We start from the raw sequence: 19843 nt of genomic DNA on the forward strand, positions 1-19843 counted from the left end.
GGGCCTGTCAGAGAGTTGAAAATCCCTATTTCCAAGCAACAAGCAGGGGGACCTAATACTTTGGACTATAATTTCCAAGGAATTGGGAGAAACTAAAACCCATTTACCCAGTTGATCACTCTTGGTATCTTGAAGCATTTCTATCTAATGCAACAAAAAGATGCAAAGTCAGACTGTCAGAGAAAGGAAACTCATCTCTAATTTGGAAAGGAAACCACTTGGCTACCATTGGGAACTAAAGACATGAAAAGTAGTTCCAGCATAGGAAACAGTATGTCTGTAATGAAGTCAGTCCAGAACTGGAAATGAAGAAACATACTGCTGGGATTCAGGACTTTATCATCCAAATGAAAATACAGATAACCGAAAACAGATGTAGTACAAGGCACCCCTGCAAAAATGGCACTGCCAAGTGGCACGGAGCATGCGGGCCACAGCCTGCAGCCCGCTCATGGCCTAGGCACCCGCCGCACCCTACTTGCCTCTGCCCTGGCAACTGCGGGTGGGCGCCCTACGGATGCTGTGTATGGGACTTGCCCTGCTCTCAGTGCATAAATTCAGAGAAACATGAATGGATAACAACAGAAAATGGTGTTGGAATAGTGGGGATCGGCAATTTTGTACAGGAAGTTTTGGGAAATGTTGTTTATTATAGTCTGCCTTAAGTTGGGACAAAATTGAAAAAAAAACCAACAAGATGAATTTGGTGCTTTTTAAAGTGTGAAAGCTGCTAGTGAACTCTATTCTGCTCTATTAAGAGTGTAAATGAAATTAACGAAGCCCTTGCAGAAAACCCAGGGCTTGACAACAAATCTTGTTATGAAGATGGTTGGCTGATCAAGATGACACTGAGTAACCCTTTAGAACTAGATCAACTAATGAGTGAAGAAGCCTATGAGAAATACAGAAAATCTACTGAGGAATGAAAGTGGAACCCTTACGTGAACTAGTATGGAATAACTTTATCCAGCACAGTTTTATCTTAAATTAGTGGTGCACAGGACTTAAAATAGCAACTTTTAGCAATATTGATGGGAAGAAATACTACTTGCAACTCTGCTACTGGAAGAAAATATCCTCTAACTTTGTAGTGATTGCAGATGAACACAATAGTATCTTTTTCACAGTATCTTATGATTTTTATACTAGGCTCTAGGCACTAGCATTCAGAATACGTGAAGTTATCTATAGTAAAAACCAGTTATACAAATAATGTGATTCAAATAATGTAACTTGCTTATACCCATCCCTGGACTGGGGTCAACTATGTAATGCTCTTTCCATTGGAAGTAACTGGGAATGCACAACAGTTTGTGTTAGTTGTACAGTACCAGAGAAAGAATGATACTATCTTAATTTGGCAATATACTGCATTTGCTGGTGCTGTTTTATACAGTGAAGCAGCAGCTCTACAGCAAAATATGAAACATAGTAAATTTTCAACTTCCTCATAAAAAAAAAGAAGTAATAACAACAATGATGATTTAATGAGCTCTCTTGGTAAGCCAGGCCAGACTTCTAAACTGCACACTAAGACTTCACAGAAAGTGTTGCTAGAGCTCAAAGATGTGAAATAACTTACTAGAGCAGCCACAAGAGGAAGTCACCCACCCAGGACTGTTTGGTTCTCACAGCCCAGTCCTAACTGCCCCAGCAAACCAGGCCCCACTAAAGACTCCACATACCTACAGTAGAATGACTTCTCCAACTAGTTTTGAAAATCTTCAAGGGCCGAGGAAAACTCATGATAATGACTTCAAAACAAAGAATCATGTGGAAACAGACAGAGTGTTAGCATATACATGCTTCTTTTCTACCCATGTATCGTTCCATTTTCATTTCACTTTACTAGCTTGTTAAATCTTATTTTAGACAAACACCTTGAATATACCTCAGTACACTTTCATATTATCTTAGCATTTTTCCTCCAAAAATTCTGCCAAAGCAGGGTAAAATAAAGTGCCCTGATGCTCACATACAGTTAGCTTGCAGCACCTACCCAACCATTACTCTGATAGCTTGGTTATTACTTCCAAATCATGTGTGACAAATACCTGCCAGCATTTGCCTAAACCTTCTCCACCTGTCACATACAGACCCATTAGGTTCTAGTCAGGAAAACTTACCAAGTGCTCCAGACACCTCCACAGAGCACACATAATACTAAATTCATCTGCACACAGAGGTTGTTCTTGTACCATGAATGATTTTATAAATATCCACAAAACTAATATATCCAAATACCATAGATACTGACTGCCTTTCTTGAAAGTCTTCCCAAACCACCTAAAGCTGACCTCCTAAATGCCTTTCCAAGTATTCCCTATGGGCCTTGAACCCACTCCCTTTATCAGATTTATCATGCTGTGCAGTAATTGCCTGTTTGCTAAGTCTGGCTAAATTCTATCAAACAGGGACTCTATCTCATCCAGTCTATCTCTGGTCGTAGAGAGTCCCTAGACTATAACAAGCACTCAGATATTTGCTAAATGAATGTCTAATCATAAAATATGTTGCCTGAGAGGTAGTAATCTTGAAAGGTCAATTCTTTTCTAATAATTTCTGCCATTTTGAAATAAATTTTAGCTGCTTTTGATATTGTCTTATAATGAAGTAACTCAAGGAACACCAGTCTTTGCTTTGCACCAGATATTCTTTCGAGTCTAAAATAAAATATCAGTCAACTACTTCTTTTGCAAGGTTTGGCACCAAATCACTTCTTATATTACTACAAAAAAGCTCCATACCCAATGTAATCTTCTTTACTATCCAGGATATTACTTAAGATCTAGACGAATCCATCCAAAATAGACAAAAAAGGATTCAGCCTTGCTCAACATGGGTGAAAGGACCTCTCCCTGACAGTTCCTTGGCTTAGCAGTGATATTTTCAATGTCCTACACAAGAGCAGATTATTAAATCTGAACATATACATAACATACACAAGAGGAAACAATTCATTTTTTATCTTGAATACCATGATACATTACAGTATTAAAACATCTGGAAGATATAATTTATGAAGATTAGAAACCAGTCAGAAAGCACAACCAATATTTTACTGGTATATTGATATACCTGTGTTTTCTAAATGAGAATGAGGGCTATATTCACACATGCTTTATGTACTTCTATGCATAAGCCTATATAAATAGCAAGGCTTAAAAGATTATAAACAGGGGGCCAGCGCCGTGGCTCACTTGGCTAATCCTCCGCCTGCGGCACTGGCATCCCATAGGGACACCGGGTTCTACTCCTGGTTGTTCCTCTTCCAGTCCAGCTCTCTGCTGTGGCCCAGGAAGGCAGTGGAGGATGGCCCAAGTGCTTGGGCGCCTGCATCCGCGTGGGAGACCAGGAGGAAACACCTGGCTCCTGGCTAGGGATCAGAGCAGCGGCGGCCATGGCGGCCATTTGAGGGGTGAACCAACGGAAGCAAGACCTTTCTCTCACTCTCTCTCACTATCTAACTCTATCTGTCAAATAAATTAAAAAAAAAAAAAGATTATAAACAGGATGAGTGGGGACAAGCACTATGGCCCCATTGTGGCCTGGAAGGTTAAGCCTCTGTGTGCATGGTCAGCATCCCATAAGGGTACCAGCTTGAGTTTGGTTGTTCAGCTTCTGATCTAGCTCTCTGCTAATGTACCTGGGAAAGCAACAGAAGTACTTGGGCTCCTGCACCCACGTGGGACACTCAGAAGAAGCTCCTGGCTCCTAGTTTTGGCCTGGCCCAGCACCTGCTGTTGCAGCCACTGAGGGATAAAGCAGCAGATGGAAGATTGATCTTTCTCTCTTTCTCTACCTCTGACTCTCCTTCTCTGTAACTCTGACTTTAAAATAAATTTTAAAAAAAATTTAAAAAGAAGGATGATGGGAAATTGTGGCAGAATGTGGCTATACAAACCTATCCCTAATCTTTTGAAGGGCAATCTCGATTCAAAAGACCTAAAAATTAATGTGAAACATTCTAAATGTTCCATAAAATTGAATATAAAATATCATTAAAAATGATGCTGCGGAAATATATTCAGAGAGGTAGAAAGATGATGAGATTTTCCTTAAAAAATTTCTGTATTTTCTATTATATGGTATTAATTCCTAAAAATTAATTTCAAAAATTAGCAATATATATAATATATGAAAATAGTCTCAAAATATGAGTATTAACTGTTAAGGGAAACAAGAATATTATGGAACATCAAGTGGTTATATTTTAGAAAAATATTAGTTCTGCGATCCAACATAGGAAACGGGATACACAGCAGACTCATAGAATGGCAGATGTCCTAAACAGCACTCTGGCCTCAGAATCAGCTCTTAAGGCATTCAGATCCAGCTAAAAAACTGTTGAGAGTTTCTCAGGCATGGAAAGCCAAGACACTCTGGCAAAAAAACAAAACAAAACAAAACAAAACAAAACCTAAATGAAAGATCTCTGTGAGTGAGATCCCAGAAGAAAAAACAGGCCATCCTCCCTTTCTCTGAAGGGAGGAGAGAACTTCCACTTTGAATATGACCTTATCTAAATAAGATCAGAGTTGGGAAACTCAAAAGGCTTCCATGGCCTTGGCAACTCATGAAAAGAGCCTCGGGTGATTACTGACACCATAAATAAGAGTGCCAATTGTTAAAGCAACAACAGGAGTCACTGTGCACCTACCCCCCATGTAGGATCTCTGTCCTTTATGTGTTGTATTATGTGAAGTAATGGTATAACTAGTACTCAAACAGTACTTTATACTTTGTATTTCTGTGTGGGCGCAAACTGTTGAAATCTTTACTTAGTATATGCTAAATTGATCTTCTGTATATAAAGATAATTGAAAATGAATCTTGATGTGAATGGGATGGGAGAGGGAGTGGGAGATGGGATGGTTGGGGATGGAAGGAAGGTTATGGGGGGAAACAGCCGCTATAATCCAAAAGTTGTACTTTGGAAATTCATATTTATTAAATGAAAGTTAATAAAAATAAAAGGAAAAATGTTAGTTCTGATTCTTGCTTTTGCTTAATTTGTACTAACAAGGCCCGGCATTATGGCGTAGTAGGTTAAGCATCCACCTGCAGCACAGGCATCCTATCTGGGTGCCAGTTAGAGTCCCAGCTGCCACTCTTCAGATCCAGCTCCCTGCAGATGGCCTGGGAAAGCAGTAGATGATGGCCCAACAGCGTGGTCACCTGTATTCATGTGAGAGACTCTGAAGAAGCTTCTGGCTCCTGGCTTCAGATCAGCCCAGCTACAGCCCCTGTGGCCATTTGAGGAGTGAACCAGAGAATGGAAGACCTCTCTCTCTGTCTCTCCCTCTCTCTGTCTGTAATTCTGCCTCTCAAGTAAATAAATCAATATATCTATAAAATAAAAAATTGTACTAACAAAGTTTACTCTGCCTGGCTTCAGAGACCATGTCATAATTATTGACATTCCTTCTAAAATGTCATATTGCATTTGCAATATTTGCAATAAAATTTTATTAATTGCAAATTAAAATTTGAAATAAAATGTAAAATTTAATAAAATTAAATTTTAAAAATCCAGAATCAAGGGGGTCACCTCTGTGCCATAGTGAGAGTTAACCAGTGATGGAAGACTTCTCTCGTTCTTCTCTCTCTCTTTCTGCTTCTGTCTCTCTGTAACTCTGACTTTCAAATAAATAAATACATCTTTAAAAAAAAATCCATATTCAAAACTGATAGGAGATAGTTCAGGTACAAGCTTTGGGCACTTCTTTAGAACAAAAGTACAATATTGTTTTAGCCCTAATTTGCTAACTGCTCATACTTGCTGTGAACATTAGATAAAGTAGTATACATACAGTCATATGGACTATTCATATTATCCTATCTGTTTCTAGGAGCTAGGTATCTAATACCATCAGATGAATGCATAAACACTAATGTTTAGGTTAGATACCTCATATGACTGTTTTTACAAATCCATGCTGCCCCCTTCTGGATATTTTTGGAGATTAAATGACCACAAGTTTAGTAAGATGTAATAAATGAAATGTAGTAAGTTTTTAGCTTATTAAAGAAGTCAGCCCAGTAGCTTATAGTCAGAAAATATTGTTACTAATCTTTTAAAAACAGTGTTCAAAAATTCCATTATAAATAGCTTTTAACAATAGAAAAATAGCTGTGATAATGTAATTGTTAATGTGAATGAGAAGGAAATAAATGCTAAACACATATTTCCTAAAAGAAAGTAAAACAGCGCTGGGATTAAGATGGTGGCACAGGGAGGGAGCTTACTGCTCTAGTCTAGGAGAAGACAGTTTTTAAAAAGTGGAAACAGTGCAGACTCAGGGAAGTGTTAGGGAGAAAACAGCAGAGGAAACTACACAAATTAAAGGGATGTAGTGGACCTGCATGGAGGTGGAGGCCCACAATTCGGGACCCAAGCAGCCGAGAGCCTCTGCACCAGCGTTGGAGAATGAGGTGAGACCATACTGCAGCAGCCCAAGCCATTGGTGAAAAAGCTACAGGAAGAGCCTAGAGGGAATCCAACTTGGAGCCCTGTGGGGGATAGTGTACCTGCCAAATTAGAGAAGAAAACACAAAGGGGAGGGGGCACATTTTCTCTCCCCAGTCACTCTGCAAAGGCATCCTGTAAAAAGCTGATAGAGAACAGGCACCATTTTGGACATGCTTAACAGCTGCACCAGATCACGTTCACGCCCAGCAGGGCCTCCTGAGTCTAATGGGGGGGAACACACAGGGAGCTGCGTGCTCCTGACTGTTTGGGAGCCTTGTGTGCCGGCACACTGAAAACCCTGAGGCTGAGTGGGAGGATTCAGGGTGTGGCTGGGACTTTGGGCAGTCAATGTGGGAGGTTTCATACGCACAGGACTTGGTAAGGCACATTGCTGGGGAATCTGAGCTTACACTGAGGACTGCACAGATCCTTTGTGTAGTCCTTGTGGCAGAGCAGACAAATAATATACCCACTGGGGCTAGCACCCAAGCACTATCCTTTGAGGACAGAAGCTCAGCTGAGTCTACACCAACAGACAAGAACAACCCTCCCCTCTAATAAAAAAAAAAAAAGAGGAGACTTACACCAAACCAGGTGTGTCACCTCAGACATGCCATTCACCCTGGAGAACTAAACAGAGCTCCCTGGTCACACCTACCACATGACTCTAGGTATTCACTGAAAGCAGACACTCCACTAATCTGAAGAGTCATAGTACAAAGATAAAAGCCACCACAGTGAAAAACCAAAGAAACCAAGAATTATCTTCACAAATGCCAAAAAACAAGCACACCAATAGAAGAAGCAAGAATAAGGAAGACAACATGATGCCCCAAAAGAACACAATATTTCGAAACTAGATTGTAAAGATGATGAGATTTAAGAAATGCCAAAAAAGGAATTCAAAAATTGATCAAAGGATTATTTAGAAGTAATCAGAAGCAAATGCATGAACTACTGAAATCTGTACATGACATGAAAGAAAATTTCTTCCACGAAATTGCTATCTTAAAGAGAAATCAAAATGAAATCTTAGAAATGAAGAATCCAATAGAACAAATAAAAAATGCAGCAGAAACCCTTACCAACAGAATCGGTGAAGCAGAAGACAGAATATCCAACTTACAAGACAAACCACAGGAAATTACAGTCAGACCAAACATAAGAAGACATTAGAAAACTAAAAAACACTGTTGGTAATCTACAGGATACTATCAAACACCCAACATACGGGTTCTAGGAGTATCTGAAGGCATGGAAAGAGAGAAAGGATTAGAAGGCTTTTTTAGTGAAATAAAAACAGAAAATCTCCCCAATTTGGAGAAAAAGAGAAACATCCAAATACAGGAAGCACATAGAACTCCTAATAGACATGACCAGAAAAGATCTTCACCATGACACAATGTAATCAAACTCTACACAGTAAAACAAAGAAAATTCACTAAAATGTGCAAGAGAGAAGCAACAGATTACTTTCAGAGGATCTCCAATTAGACTCAAAGCAGACTTCTCATAAGAAACCCTCCAGGCTAGGAGAGAATGGGAGATATATTCCAAGTCTTGAGAGAAAAGAACTGTCAACCCAGAGTACTACATGCTGCTCTATTTATGAATGAAGGTGAAATAAAGACCTTCCATTACAAACAGAAATTGAAAAAATTTGTCACTGCCCATCAGGCCCTGTAAAAGTGTTTAAGGATGTGCTGTACACAGAAACAAAGAAATATGGTCATCACTCTGAGAGAAGGTAAAGGAAGAAAATCTCTCAGTAAAAGTACAAAGTAGGCCAGTGCCACGGCGCACTAGGCAATCCTCTGCCTGCGGCACCAGCACACTGGGTTCTAGTCCTGGTTAGGACACCGGATTCTGTCCCGGTTGCGCCTCTTCCAGTCCAGCTCTCTGCTGTGGCCCAGGAGTGCAGTTGAGGATGGCCCAAGTGCTTGGGCCCTGCACCCGCATGGGAGACCAGGAGGAAGCACCTGGCTCCTGGCTTCGGATTGGTGTATCACACCGGCCGTAGCGATCATTTGGGGGGTGAACCAACGGAAGGAAGACCTTTCTCTCTGTCTCTCTCTCTCACTGTCTAACTCTGCCTGTCAAAATAAACAAAAATAAAAAAAAAAAAAAGAAAGAAAGAAATCAAAGGGATATAAATTGGGAAGGAGGAACTCAAACTATCCCTATTTCCAGATGACAAGATAATACACATAGGGATCAAAAAGCTCCACCAAGAGACTATTGGAACTCAGAAGAGTTTGGTAAAGTAGCAGGATATTAAATCAATACACAAAAATCAACAGCCTTTGTATACACAAATAATGTCATGACTGAGAAAGAACTTCTAAGATCAATCTTATTCACAATAGCTACAAAAAAATCGAATATCTTGGAATAAATTATAAATAAATAAAATTAATATATTATATAAACAAATTATAAGTGAATAAATTAAGTAAATAAATACATAAATTCTAAATAAATAAAGAGAACTACAAACACTAAAGAAAGAAATAGAAGAAGATACAAAATAATGGAAAAATCTTAATGTTCATGGATTGGAAGAATCAATATTAAAATGTCCATTCTTCCAAAAGCAATTTACAGATTTAATGCAATATCAATCAAAATACCAAAGACATTCTTCTCAGATTTAGAAAAAAATGATACTGAATTTTATATGAAAACACAGGAGACCTCGAATAACTAAAGCAATCTTATAAACAAAAACAAAGCCAGAGGCATCACAATACCAGATTTCAAGACATACTATAAGGCAGTTATAATCAAAACAGCCTGGTACTGGTACAAAAACAGATGGACAGACCATTAGAACAGAATGTAAATGCCAGAAATCAATACAAGAATCTACAACTAACTTATATTCAATCTAAAACCAATCCCTGGAGCAAGGACAGTCTCTTCAACAAACGGTGCTGGGAAAACTGGATTTCCACATGCAGAAATATGAAGCAAGACCCCTAGCTTACACCTTACACAAAAAAAAAATCCATTCAAAATGGATTAAAGATCTAAATCTATGACCTGATACTATCAAATTATTAGAGAGCACTGGGGAAACCCTGCAAGACACTGGCACAGGCAAACAGTTCCTGGAAAAGTCCCCAAAGGCACAGACAAGCAAAGCCAAAATTAACAAGTGGCATTACATCAAATTGAGAAGTTTCTGTACTGCAAAAGAAACAGGAAAGTGAAGAGGCAACCAACAGAATGGGAGAAATTTGCAAACTATGCTATTGATAAAGGATTAATAACCAGAACATACAAAGAAATCAAGATTCTCCACCACAACACACCAAACAACAAGTTAAGAGAAGGGCAAAGCACTTATATAGACATTTTTCAAAAGAGGAAATCCAAATGACTAATGGTCATATGAAAAAATGTTTAGGATCACTAGCTGTCAGGGAAATGCAAATCAAAACCACAATGAGGTTCCACCTCACTCCTGTTAAAACAGCTTTCATACAGAAATCAACAAATAACAAATGCTGGCGAGGATGTGGGGAAAAGGTAATCCACTGTTAGTGGGAATGTAAATTGGTAAAACCACTATGGAAGACAGTTTGGAGATACCTCAGAAATCTGAGTATAGACCTATCATATGACCCAGCCATCCCACTCCTGTGAATTTACCTAAGGTAAATGAAATCAGCAATTATCACAGAAATTATCTGTACCCTCATTTTTATTGCAGCTCAATTCACAATAGCCAAGATTGGAATCAACTCAAATGCTTAACAATTGAAGACTGGATAAAGAAACTATGGTATATATACACCATGGAATACAACACAGAGTAAAAAAAAATGAAATCCTATCATTTGTAACAAAATGGATGAAACTGGAAAACACCATACTTAGTGAAATAAGCCAGTCCCAAAAGGACAAATTCAAAACACTCTCCCTGATCTGTGATAACTAATAGAGCACCTAAAAGAAATTCTATAGAAGTGTAACAGACACTGAGAAGCAATGACTTGAATAACCCTTGTCTCAACTGTCAAAGAACAGTTTTCTTCTTCTTCATACTATTTATTGAACCCTTTACTTAACAGAGTTAATCATATGTATATAAAGTCAATTGAAATTGATCTCAGTAAAAAATAAGAATGGGGAATAAGAGAGGGACGAGGAAGTTTGTAACTGTAGAGCTGTATAGTTCTGCATACATTCCTATGGACTTACTTCTAAGGGTACACGTTTCCTCTGTGAATACTAATGTTGAAACCTAATTTAATAATAATATAAAGATTTCATTTTAAATTTGAATACTATTAAAACTGCGTGTGAACTATCACATTGGAATTGTAACATAAGGCCAATAATAATGTAAATCCAAAACCACTCATTCACAAACAATAAACACAACTTGGAACGATAAATAAAAATGGCATAGGATTTAATATTATGTTATATAATGCATATATTGGTCACATAAACAGTTTAATTTCCAATAAATATTTCATTTTTGTTTTCTTCCTCATATATATGTATGTGTATGTGTGTGTATTGTTTTATCAAGAAATCAGAGTGCTGGCATGGCAGGTTCAGTGCTGCCAGCAACGCCGGCATCCCATATTGGCACAAGTTCATGTCACAGCTGCTCCATTTCTGATCCAGCTCCCTGCTAATGGCCTGGGAAAAGCAGCAGAAGCTGGCTCAAGTGTCTGGCCCCTGCCACCCATGAGGGAGACCTTGAAGAAGTTCCTGGCTCCTGGCTTTGGCCTAGCCTAGCTCCAATCATTGCAGCCATTTGAGGGTGAAACAGTGGATAGAAGATCATTATCTCTCCTTCTCTCTCTGTAACTTTGATTTTCAAATAAATAAATAAATAAATCTTTAAAAAAATAAATAGGGGCCAGCGTTGTGGGTGTAATGAGCTAAGCTTCTGCTTGCAGCACTGGCATCTCATATGGATACCAGTTCGAGTCCTTGCTGGTCTTCTTCTGATCCAGCTATCTGCTACAGCCTGAGAAATTAGCAGAAGATGGCTCAAGTGCTTAGGTCCTTGCACCTGTGCAGGAGACCCTGAATAAACTCAGATCAGTCCAGTTCCAACCATTGCGGCCATTGTAGGTGGAATTTCTTTCTCTCTGTCGCTCCTTCTCTTTGTAAATCTCTCAAATAAATAATAAAAATGTTTAAAAAAAAGTTGAGGAAGACAGTCTGTCGCTCCCCCTCTTCGTGGAGGAACGACACTAAACCCTGCCTAGGCTTCATATCCGAGTCACGGCACCATTATGTCGCTCCCCCTCTTCGTGGAGGAACGACACAGAGTCCTGCGCTGTTCTTTCGTCTGCTCGGCCCTCCCCGGGTTTGCTGCTGGTTCTTCCCGGGTTGGCTACTATCCCTTCCACCTCCGTGGAAGGGCAGTTCCCCCTGGCCGCATTCCCCACTTCCGCAGGGGAGCGGCACACCGCCGGCCGGCTCTCTCGGGGGCTGCACAGGCGTTCCTTCAGATGTTCCCCTTAGATGTTCCTGGTGCCTCCTCCTTTATAGTCCTCCTCCGCCAATCCCAACTCGGCTGCCCACACGCCGAGTACGCTGCTCTCCAATCAGGAGCAAGTCCTACAGTTAATTGGTTGAACTGGAGGCAGCTGTGCGGAAGCTGTTTACTTCTCTCCCAGCGCCATATTGTGGGAGAGCAGATGCATAGAATAAGTCTTAATTCCAGTAACAGTCTAGTCCGGTTTGCTCCCCACAGATCCCCCTTTCTTTTTATTTTTGGCGTTGATACGCGCCTGTCTTCGGTGTCCCGCAGCACACACTTTGCTCTACTTGCTAGAGTTGCCACAGGCTCTTACAAGTCCTATCAATCAGGAAAACCGAATCCGGGTCCTCTCTTCGCCATTGTGAGGAGGTTTTTAGGCGCTGATGCGTGCCTGTGTTCGGTGCCCTGCAGCGCATACTCTGCTCTGCTAGAACTGCCTGCAGGTGTTTACAAAACCTATCAGGCAAACCGAATCCAAGCCTTCTCATTGCCGTATTGTGGGGGAGACTTATTAGTATTAGTTTGTGCCTATCTTCGGTGACCTGCAGCTCATACTCTGGTCGAGCTTTGCTGGCGCTTACCGCCTTAAATCAGGCAGACCGAATCCAAGCCTCCTAATTGTTGCATTGTGGGGAAGCTTTACTGATGTTAATTCATGCCTGTCTTCGGTGACCTGCGGCTAGCCGCCCAGGTGCTCATCGCCTCACTAATCGGGCAGACCGAATCCAAGCCTTCTAATTGGCATGTTGAGGGGAGGCCTTATTTTTCTCTATTTCTCTATCTCCGGGCATTTCTATTTCTCCCATTTTACTTCTGTCTGCCAACATTCCTATTTCTCTTTTACTTCTAAACTTCTGTTTCTCTTATCCCCGCAGCTTTCCGGCACCTCGCCGCTTCAGCCCGTGCGCCTCTCTCATCTGCGCAGCTTCCCGGCTTTGCGCGGCTCGGCTTTGCGCGCTCCGCGGTCTCCACGCTTAACCCTTTCGCGTCTGAACCACGGCCTACGCCAGCGTTCCCTATCTATTCACGCCCCGTGCTCTCTCTGCACGCGGCGGCTTCCGCGAGTAACACAGCGTAGCTTGCGTCTCCGCCACTAGGATTCAATCTAAGTTCCCCGGGCTAGCCTGGCGAATTCAACCCAGCGTACGTCTCCGCCCCACGATCTGGCTTCCCGTCCTTTGCTCCCCGGGCTAATCAGACGGATCCCAATCTGGCTTACGTCTCAGCTTCTGGTTTCAACTTTTCGCCCCCTATTCCCGGGCTAACCTGAGAACCCCAAAGTGGCTTTCGTTTCCGCCTTGGCCTGCCCCCCGCGGCTTCAATTTCCCTAACAGTTTTCTCTACCCGGTATGTTTCCCCAAGCTTTCCTCCAACGATATTCCTCCCTCATTTCTCCTGGCCTCTCCCCACAGTCCGCGTCCGAATCTGTTTGTTCTAGCTTTCACTTTCGCTTTCGACCTTAGAGATTTCTCCCAGCTTCCCCCCGTAGTCCGTATCCGAGTCTATGCCTAGGCTTTCAATAGCTTCTTCCGGCACCCTTTTCGTCCGGCTTTTCCCTAGGCTGTTTGCTAGTCTCTCTCTCCGGTAATTTCCCTAGGCTGTTTGCTAGTTTCTCTCTCCGATATTTTCCCAGTTCTTCCCGTTTCTTCCCTCCTAAGTTTGCTATCTGTCCTAGGTTTCCTATCCAAGCTAGGTTTCCTATCCGAGTCAGGTTTCCTATCCGAGTCAGGTTTCCTATCCGAGTCACGGCACCATTATGTCGCTCCCCCTCTTCGTGGAGGAACGACACTAAACCCTGCCTAGGCTTCATATCCGAGTCACGGCACCATTATGTCGCTCCCCCTCTTCGTGGAGGAACGACACAGAGTCCTGCGCTGTTCTTTCGTCTGCTCGGCCCTCCCCGGGTTTGCTGCTGGTTCTTCCCGGGTTGGCTACTATCCCTTCCACCTCCGTGGAAGGGCAGTTCCCCCTGGCCGCATTCCCCACTTCCGCAGGGGAGCGGCACACCGCCGGCCGGCTCTCTCGGGGGCTGCACAGGCGTTCCTTCAGATGTTCCCCTTAGATGTTCCTGGTGCCTCCTCCTTTATAGTCCTCCTCCGCCAATCCCAACTCGGCTGCCCACACGCCGAGTACGCTGCTCTCCAATCAGGAGCAAGTCCTACAGTTAATTGGTTGAACTGGAGGCAGCTGTGCGGAAGCTGTTTACTTCTCTCCCAGCGCCATATTGTGGGAGAGCAGATGCATAGAATAAGTCTTAATTCCAGTAACAGTCTAGTCCGGTTTGCTCCCCACAACAGTCACTAAATAGAAACTGTAAAATTTTTTTAAATAAATAAATAAAAACATACTGCTTGGTATGCCCACATCCTATACTGGAGTAACTGGTTGAATGCCCAGCTCCTCCACTTGCTATCTAGCTTTCTGCTAACATACACCCAGGGAGGTAGCAGGTGATGGCCCAAACATTTAGGTTCCTGACACCTACATAGGAGACACAGATTGAGTTCCAGGTTCCTGGCTTCGATCTGATCCAGCCTCAGTTGTGAGCATGTGGGGCATAAACCAGTAGAGGAAAGTTCGCTCTATTTCTCTGTTGTTTTTTCTTTCTGTCTTTCAAATAAAATGAGAATTAAACATATATATAAGTGATATATATACATATATATATCACTTATTCTTTAAAACCAAAGAAATCAAACTACTGAAAAGAAATAAAAATCAAATGATCCCCCCCTTCTACATTTTATAATGTTAAGAGACAGAACAGGCAGGTAACATAATAGAGATCTCAAAAGCACAAATTCCAGCACTCCATATAAAAATCAACATAGTTAGTCAATTCTCAAGGTTATTTATTTCTCCCTACTTATGATATGACCCTTCCCTCAAACACTAAAGCATATTGTTAATAGCTCTCCTTTGCTAGTTACAGTTTGCTTTGTAGAAAACTTACTGAAATACTTGCCAGATCCTCTTTCCAAAATGTAAGCTTATACACCTTAGAACATTTAAACATATTACTGGGAAGAGAATAAGTACTGCTCCCCAAAACCTTCAGAATTATTCTTAACAAGCCTTTGATACTACACAATCCTGAACTGTACCAACATTTTATATCTCGAACTGGCGCTCTGATAAGAGTCGTCATTGTCACAAGCAGCATCTTAACCCACTGCACCATGAAACTAGCTCCTGTTTAATTCTTATAAAAAAAAAAGTTAGCAAAAAAAATGGCTGTTCTAAATTGGCACCAAATATTAACTAAATAATGAAGCTGACCATTGAAAAATTCGATATTTCACCAAATATGCATTCATAGATGAAAATTCCCATGTTCCATTTTGGAACATAAACACTATAAAACAAAGTTTAGGGGGAGGGGTGTAACAGTACTGTTATGAGTGCAATTACAATGATATCTAATTCACTAAAATATGACACATAACTGGTTAAGTAAACACAAACTAATATTTCATGGTGATTAAGAAAAGAGACTAACAAGAAGAAAAGAAAAAGAAAGAATAAAAAAGATGAAAGAGAACAATTAAGGACCCAAATTTTTAAGTCTGGCAGGAAAAATAATGAGAGACACTGGTACTAGGACTTTTTACAGAGCCACCAATACCAAATCAAATAGTCTATCACAGGCAGAATATGGTAATAAAATATAATGGGGGCCAGCGCTATGGTGTAGAGGGCTAAGCCACCACCTGCAGTGTTGGCATCCCATATGGGCTCCGGTTTGAGTCCTGGCTGCTCCACTTCCGATCCAGCTCTCTGCTATGGCCTGGGAAAGCAGTGGAAGATGGCCTAAGTCCTTGGGCCCTGCACCTGCATGGGAGACCCAGAAGAAGTTCCTGGCTCCTGACTTCAGATTGGCACAGCTCCAGCCATTGTGGCCATCTGGGGAGAGAACCAGCGGATAGAAGACCTCTCTCTTTCTCTCTCAGCCTCTCTGCAACTCTGCCTTTCAAATAAAATAAATAAATCTTAAATATAGATATAGATATAGATATAGATATAGATATAGATATAAAATAAAGATTAAGAAGGTATGTAGAAAGGCCAAAGAAAATTCCGTGGGTTTTGAAGTAACTTTTGTAAATACTACACCAGATACACCAGTAAGATCATTTTGAATTTCAGTAACCTCAGAACTGGTGACATGACAAGCATGAAATATGTATGCAAGAAGACAAGTGTGCATGTGCACACACATGTGAGTGTTAGGGAATCATGATTGTGTCCTAAAATCTCACATTTCTAAAATTACTTGCTTTTTACTTGACATCATGCCCTAACTTGAAACACATCACTAAGAAAGAAATCTACTTCCACAAAAACATGTACAAAATTTTCCAAAATCAGGATCAGGATCAGCAGCTGTGAAACTTCTCTCCCTTGTCACATTCATTGTTGGTGTAAATGAACTCTTCCTACATGTTGTGCCTCCCTCAAAGTTCGTGTTCACTATCCTTTCGCTCAGATGGACCTGAAAATAATGAGGCTATACAATGTCTCCAGGGATATTTAAATCATTTCTAAAGATTGAAACTTAATTCAATAAACATATTCTAAATGGCCACTATGTTAGGAGCTATTAATGGAAAAAGGATTGTATTAGTCTTCTATATAAATGATCATGACTTTGTCTTAATATTAAGTCTATTATTTTAGTTCTAAAATTGAAAGGGTTTTGTTACTTCTTGTGTCACAATTTCCCTAAGTTACTTTAGATTCCACTTACATGCCTGATTGTGACATAGCTTGACCACACTGAAATAATCTTTAACATGATATGAACCAACTTACACTACAGTTTTCAGGTGGAACTAGAAGTTGAGTAATCTCGCCTCCATGAACACAGAAGATATGTTTCATTTCTCCAGAAAATATGTCCCAAATTATGACGGAAAAATCCACACCTCCAGATATCAGGTATCTTTGGTCATACCGAGCTGAGACCTGATGAGGATATAGCAAACATGTGACTTTGTTCCGATGACCCCGGAGTGTTCTGTGAGGTGGCCAACCTGTGAATGAGTTTTGGATTTAAAATGGGAAAATTAAAGTCTTACAAAGTTTCAACAAATAAAAGTAAACATGACTTGCCAGAAAGCTACAAAATATATCATAGGAAAAAGCTTCCAAGTTTATCTTCTAAAATTGCTTTGTGCAATATTCTATAGAAGACTAATGGAGCACCTGAAATGGGGTGCTCAGGATTGGTATGTGTTATAAATGAAAAATAGTCAAGAAGTTGGAATGAAAATAATTTTCCACATTAGGTTATATAAATATATTACAATGATTAATTTCACTGGTTTGGCTTTAGTTTTTAACATAGCTATTAGAAAATTACATATATGATTTGTATCATATTTCTGTTGGACAACACTGATCTAGAAGATCATCCATGTTACTGGCAATATATTTAGTCATCCATTGAAATAATAATATTATTATTTCAAACTATTAATGTATACCAAGAGATAAAATTGGATACTTTTCTATTTACAGTCATTATATGGTATTTATTCCAATAATGTAGGCACTGAATATTTTATTAGCTGCACATTAAACTCCGCCAACTATATGGCACACTATCAACTATACTGATTCATTATATTTGTTAGAAACAGAGTACAGATATTTCATTATCATTATTTATAGGGTTCTTAAAACACTGTAGACATCTGTAGACTGGTATACCTCTTCTGAGCATGTGTTCCCCTTGCAACAGCTGTACTATGGCCGTCTGTGTGGCAGGTACAATAATTATGCTTCCATCTTCACGGCCACAAACAAGCCGCCCGTGTGCTGGTATGTACACACTTGCAGTCACTTTCAGAGGTTCATTACTATTGGGAACCACACTCAGCTGATCTATAATTCCAGCAGGACAAGGACTCAGTTTATCAAATGCCTCTTGCAAACTAACAGAAGTTGTCATCTCCAGCTCTGTAGAGGTTTTGTTTTGTATAAAAGAAAAACATTTTTGGATGTTAAAATAAAATTGAAAACATTACAATAATGTTGGCAAATTCAGCAATGTACTAAAATATAACTGTCATCAAATATAATCCCCAGAAAAAAATGATGTATGTACATTTTGAATTTGTTATCCAGTGGTTAGTATTCAAGATGTTAAATTTTAAAAACTAGGAAGTCACTGCAAATGACTATTACCTTCTTCACCTTGTTTATCAGCTATGTCTGAGATGTTCCAGATATTTAATCTTCCAGAGGAATCCCCTTGAATTAACAGTTTATGGAAGTATTCCCGGCATCCATAGAAGAATCGAGTAACAGGAGGACAAATAAGCAACTGCCAAAAATTATTTAAAAATATCTTCAGCTATGTTTGTAATCAAAAGATTTCACCCATCAATATTTCTTTGAATAAAGATGTTAGATACTCACATCTAAGTATTCAAGTTAAAAAAGCATTTATGGTATGATTATTTAACAATGTTTTAATGTAATTTTGTAGCATTAATATATACATAAACCAATATTCAAACCTATTATAACAAACATCTAAAGCATTGAAAACTGTATTTATAGTCTTTCTCTATGATTAGTACTTACATTCTTTCTCTCTGCTTCATTAAACATGGTTTCTAGCCACAACACTTCAATTTATTTGATTGCTGTTTTGCCCACTCCTGGTAAGTCATTTAGAAGCAGGGACAGGTATGCGGCCTAATGGTTAAAAAGCAGTGAGGACACCAGTGCCCCACACTGGAGTACATGGGTATGATTACAAGCTCCATTTCCTAATTCCACTTTCCTGCTAAGGAGGACACTGGGATGCAGTGGTGATGGCTTAATTGGGTTCCTGATACCTATGCGGGAGGCCTAGATTCAGTTCCCAGCCCCTGGCTTCTCCAGGCCTGCCCCCAGCCATAGTGGGCATTTAGAGTGTGAACTAGAAGATGAAAACTAAATCTCTTTTCCCATCCCTTCTCAAATAATTAAATAAAAATTGAAAAAAAAAAAAAGGCAGCAAAATAGAACAACCAAGATTATGAAACTAGAACACCTTTTTGGTTAATTAACTTAGTTTTCAACTAATAACATAATATTTCACTTGGTCACATTTAGAAAATCAATTTTAGCTGGCGCCGTGGCTCAATAGGCTAATCCTCCGCCTTGCGGTGCCGGCACACCGGGTTCTAGTCCCGGTCGGGGCGCCGGATGCTGTCCCGGTTGCCCCTCTTCCAGGCCAGCTCTCTGCTGTGGCCCGGGAGTGCAGTGGAGGATGGCCCAAGTGCTTGGGCCCTGCACCCCATGGGAGACCAGGAGAAGCACCTGGCTCCTGCCTTCAGATCAGCGCGGTGCACCGGCTGCAGCACGCTGGCCGCGGCGGCCATTGGAGGGTGAACCAATGGCAAAAGGAAGACCTTTCTCTCTGACTCTCTCTCTCACTGTCCACTCTGCCTGTCAAAAAAAAAAAAAAAAAAAAGAAAAGAAAAGAAAGAAAGAAAATCAATTTTAACCTAACTTGGTATGTCAGTTATAAGCTAATAGAAACAAAAACTATTCAGTAGGGTTTTGTGTATACTTCTATTTTTGAAATAAATTATTTTTAGCTTACAATCTCATGCCTTCAGTGAGATCACTTATTTGAAAATACTAAACAGTTGTGGACCCTTAAAATTAAAAATCAGAGTATTAATTCACAAGTACTGAAATATTGAAGCATGGACTCTTAGAAAAACAGAAAAAAACAGATTTCAATTTTGACAATTATAGTTAACAAATTCCTGTATTTGGTATCAGTTGTTATATAAAAAACACTAGCTTATGGAAAGTACATATATTAAGCCCAACAAAAATTTCCTAACTTTCCCTAA

General features: G+C 40.2%; 1 protein-coding gene across 4 annotated transcripts in view; it reads right to left on the reverse strand.

The window, feature by feature from the left end:
- WDR7 (WD repeat domain 7) overlaps nucleotides 1-19843 on the reverse strand; it is a 378155-nt gene that overhangs the window by 309256 nt on the left and 49056 nt on the right. For all 4 annotated transcript variants that reach the window (XM_070050123.1, XM_070050124.1, XM_051851193.2 and 1 more), the window contains exons 10-12: nucleotides 18174-18312; nucleotides 17697-17945; nucleotides 16797-17017 (exon numbers count right to left, since the gene is read on the reverse strand). In XM_070050123.1, coding sequence (XP_069906224.1) covers nucleotides 16797-17017; nucleotides 17697-17945; nucleotides 18174-18312 — 609 coding nt within the window. The remainder of the gene's footprint in view (nucleotides 1-16796; nucleotides 17018-17696; nucleotides 17946-18173; nucleotides 18313-19843) is intronic.

The sequence above is a fragment of the Oryctolagus cuniculus genome, chromosome 10 (genome assembly GCF_964237555.1).
Source record: "Oryctolagus cuniculus chromosome 10, mOryCun1.1, whole genome shotgun sequence".
In the NCBI taxonomy this organism is placed as follows: Eukaryota; Metazoa; Chordata; class Mammalia; order Lagomorpha; family Leporidae; genus Oryctolagus; species Oryctolagus cuniculus.